Here is a 2,821-nt window from a genome sequence, read left to right on the forward strand (position 1 = left end):
TATATATATATTATTAAGCTCGAATGAGACAATAATTACAATTATATTTTTATTACTTAATAATATTTTTTTTAAATTGTGTTTTATTGTATTTGGTAATAATTTAAAACTGATTTATGTATCAGAATTTAAAAAATTAATTAAATCATGACTTTATTACATATTAATAAATAATTAATGAAATTTTATGTATCACTATATATATTTGTTGTTTTTATATATATTATAAAAACAAATTAATGGGTATTTTAAAATAATAATAATTAGAATTAAATTTTTTTATATTTTATTATATATATAATATGTAATTTTTTATATATGTAACTTATAAATTTAAGTTTTTATTTTTATTATTATTATTATTTATATATGTTTTTTTTTTTTATGTAAGGTGGTGAATATGCCAAAAAAAAAAAGAAATGGAAAATATTATTTAAGTTCTTGAAATTTTTTTATTTACTGTGACTGTGTACAAGTACAATTAAGGTTTTTTTAAAGACCTTATTTCTTATTATTATCCTTTTTATTATTATTATTAATAAGTTATTTAAATCTCAATTTGTAGCAATATTAATAATATTAGATGTAAGTGTGTTGTTACAATTATACTTTTAATTATAATTACTTTGACTCTATTGAGTTTTATTAGTCAGTGTATTTATTTTAAATAAAATTTCAATTTTTTTTTTTTTTTTACTGTACTGCTTTAATGTGTGTTTTAATAAATATTTCAATTCGAAAGTTTTTTCAAAACAATTTTTTGTACAAAAAAAAAAATAAATAAATCATAAAAATAAGAAACGTTTTTAATTATTTTCATTCATATTTTTTTAACGGTTTTTTTTTATTTATTTCCAACTTACATTTAAGTCGTACCTTCTTTTTTTATATTAAAAAAAAATTATCGTTTTCAGGTTTGTTTTAAATAATATACTTATATTATAGTTATACGGAATTTATACGGAGTTATATAAAAATTAAAATTGAATAAATAGATTTATTTTGAAAAATTATTTTAATAATAAATTATTTTTACGCGTGACATGTCGAAATATTTAAATTCAAATTTTGTTTATGTCTATGGTCTAATAATCCCGCGGTTTAAATATTCAGATAGCATCATTTACACGTTTTTAAAAACAAAGTTATTTTAAATATTTGAAAGTTTTTAAGTGAAAATTCTGTTTATAATGTTAAGTAAAATATTAAAAGATCTAAATTTAAATAATAAAAAGTTTTTAATTTTTTAAAACTTTTATTAGTTAGATTTAGATTTAGTATTAAATAATAAAACAATAAAAACATAAAAAATTTTTCGCTATACATATAAAAAAAAAAAAAAAGAGATTTAAAGGACTAAAATAAAAATTATAAATTTAAATGCATATTTTAAACTACTTACTTGAAAAAAATTTTATCCTATTTGAAAATATTATAATTTTGTGAAATTAAATTTTTTTTAAAAGTGATTTATAAAGGTATTTATAATTTCTTATAAAATTAAATGTTTTTTTTTTTTTTGTACATTTTCATAATAACTTTTCTATACATTGTCTGGATTTCCACATTAAGATTTTTACTTAAAAAATTAAATATGTAGTTTTTTTTTGCAGAAATAAAATATATAAGTTTTTTAAGTAAATAAAATATTATACAATGAGATTTATCCAAAATTAAAGCAGAAAAATGGAGACTGTTAACAAACATTTACCTGGTAAATTGCTTTTTATTTAACAGCTAATAAAATGAATTTTTTACTCGAATCTTGTAAGTATTAATTTAAGCACAATATTTTTTTTTTTTTGCAGAAACTGCAAGTGAAGAAAATGATTTTGACATAGAAATTATACATGAAAATGTAAATAAAATTGAAGAAAACAAACTTTTGAAATTAGTCGATAAAAATACTAAAGTGAAAAAGGCCAAAATAAAAACGATCAAAACGAAAAAAAGAAAATTTTCCGATAGTGATTCATCGAAAAAAGCCAAAAGAAAAAAAGAAGATAGATTGACATCTGATTTTAATGATTCAATAAATGAAAATTCTATTAAATCTGTGAATGATGATAAAATAAATAAAAATAACTCTGAAAATTTAAATAATTGTAATAAATTATCATCCGATGCAGAAGTGCCTAATTCTTTGCCAAACAGTGAGCATGAAGAAAATTTATTAAAGGAAAAATATAAAACAATTTCACAGAAAAAGCTTAAAGTGATAACCAATGTATGCAAAGAAACATTGTGCACATTGATGAAATTCGAATTGGATTTGCTACAAACCATGAATTCATCGTTAAGAATTTTAAAAGAGCATAATTTTTTAACTAATAGATTTCTTACTCCTGACATATTAATTCAATTAATTGAATTAGCTCTTCAAAATCAGGGAGAGGAGGAAATAAATTTAGAAAATAAAAAAATGTTTGATAATATTGTTTCAAATTTAGCCACATCTAAAATGTCTTATAAAAATAAAACAAAAATTTTACCTTCTTCCAGTCCGAATGTAAATAAATCAGTTTTACAAGTAAGTAATTGTTGCATAGTTCATTTTTAAAAAATTAATCTTTTTTTTTTAACAATGCTTTCATGTTTTTTGTATTTCAACTAAATACATTTTGTTGCTATCAATTAGTAATTAAAAAAATTTTTTTTTTTTTTTTAGGATTTGCAAACCAGTTCGATATGGAACTCAAACTATAATGATTTAAATCAATCTTTGCCCGATACACAAAATGAATCTTCAAAATTTGAGTAAGGATGATAAAACTTAAATTTACTTTTAAAAACCAATCTGTGATAATTTTAAATTAATAAA

General features: G+C 18.5%; 1 protein-coding gene across 1 annotated transcript in view; it reads left to right on the top strand.

Annotated features, from left to right (window-relative positions):
• Positions 1-1,686: 1,686 nt before the first annotated feature.
• The window catches only part of Phum_PHUM243340 (uncharacterized protein), a gene marked incomplete at both ends in the record, with an annotated part of 2,895 nt that continues 1,760 nt past the window's right edge, over positions 1,687-2,821 (top strand). The window contains 3 exons of the mRNA XM_002426183.1: positions 1,687-1,714; positions 1,809-2,530; positions 2,669-2,757. Of these exons, the coding sequence (XP_002426228.1) occupies positions 1,687-1,714; positions 1,809-2,530; positions 2,669-2,757 (839 nt within the window). The remainder of the gene's footprint in view (positions 1,715-1,808; positions 2,531-2,668; positions 2,758-2,821) is intronic.

Source organism: Pediculus humanus, genomic scaffold, assembly GCF_000006295.1.
Source record: "Pediculus humanus corporis 1103172107613 genomic scaffold, whole genome shotgun sequence".
Lineage (NCBI taxonomy): Eukaryota > Metazoa > Arthropoda > Insecta > Psocodea > Pediculidae > Pediculus > Pediculus humanus.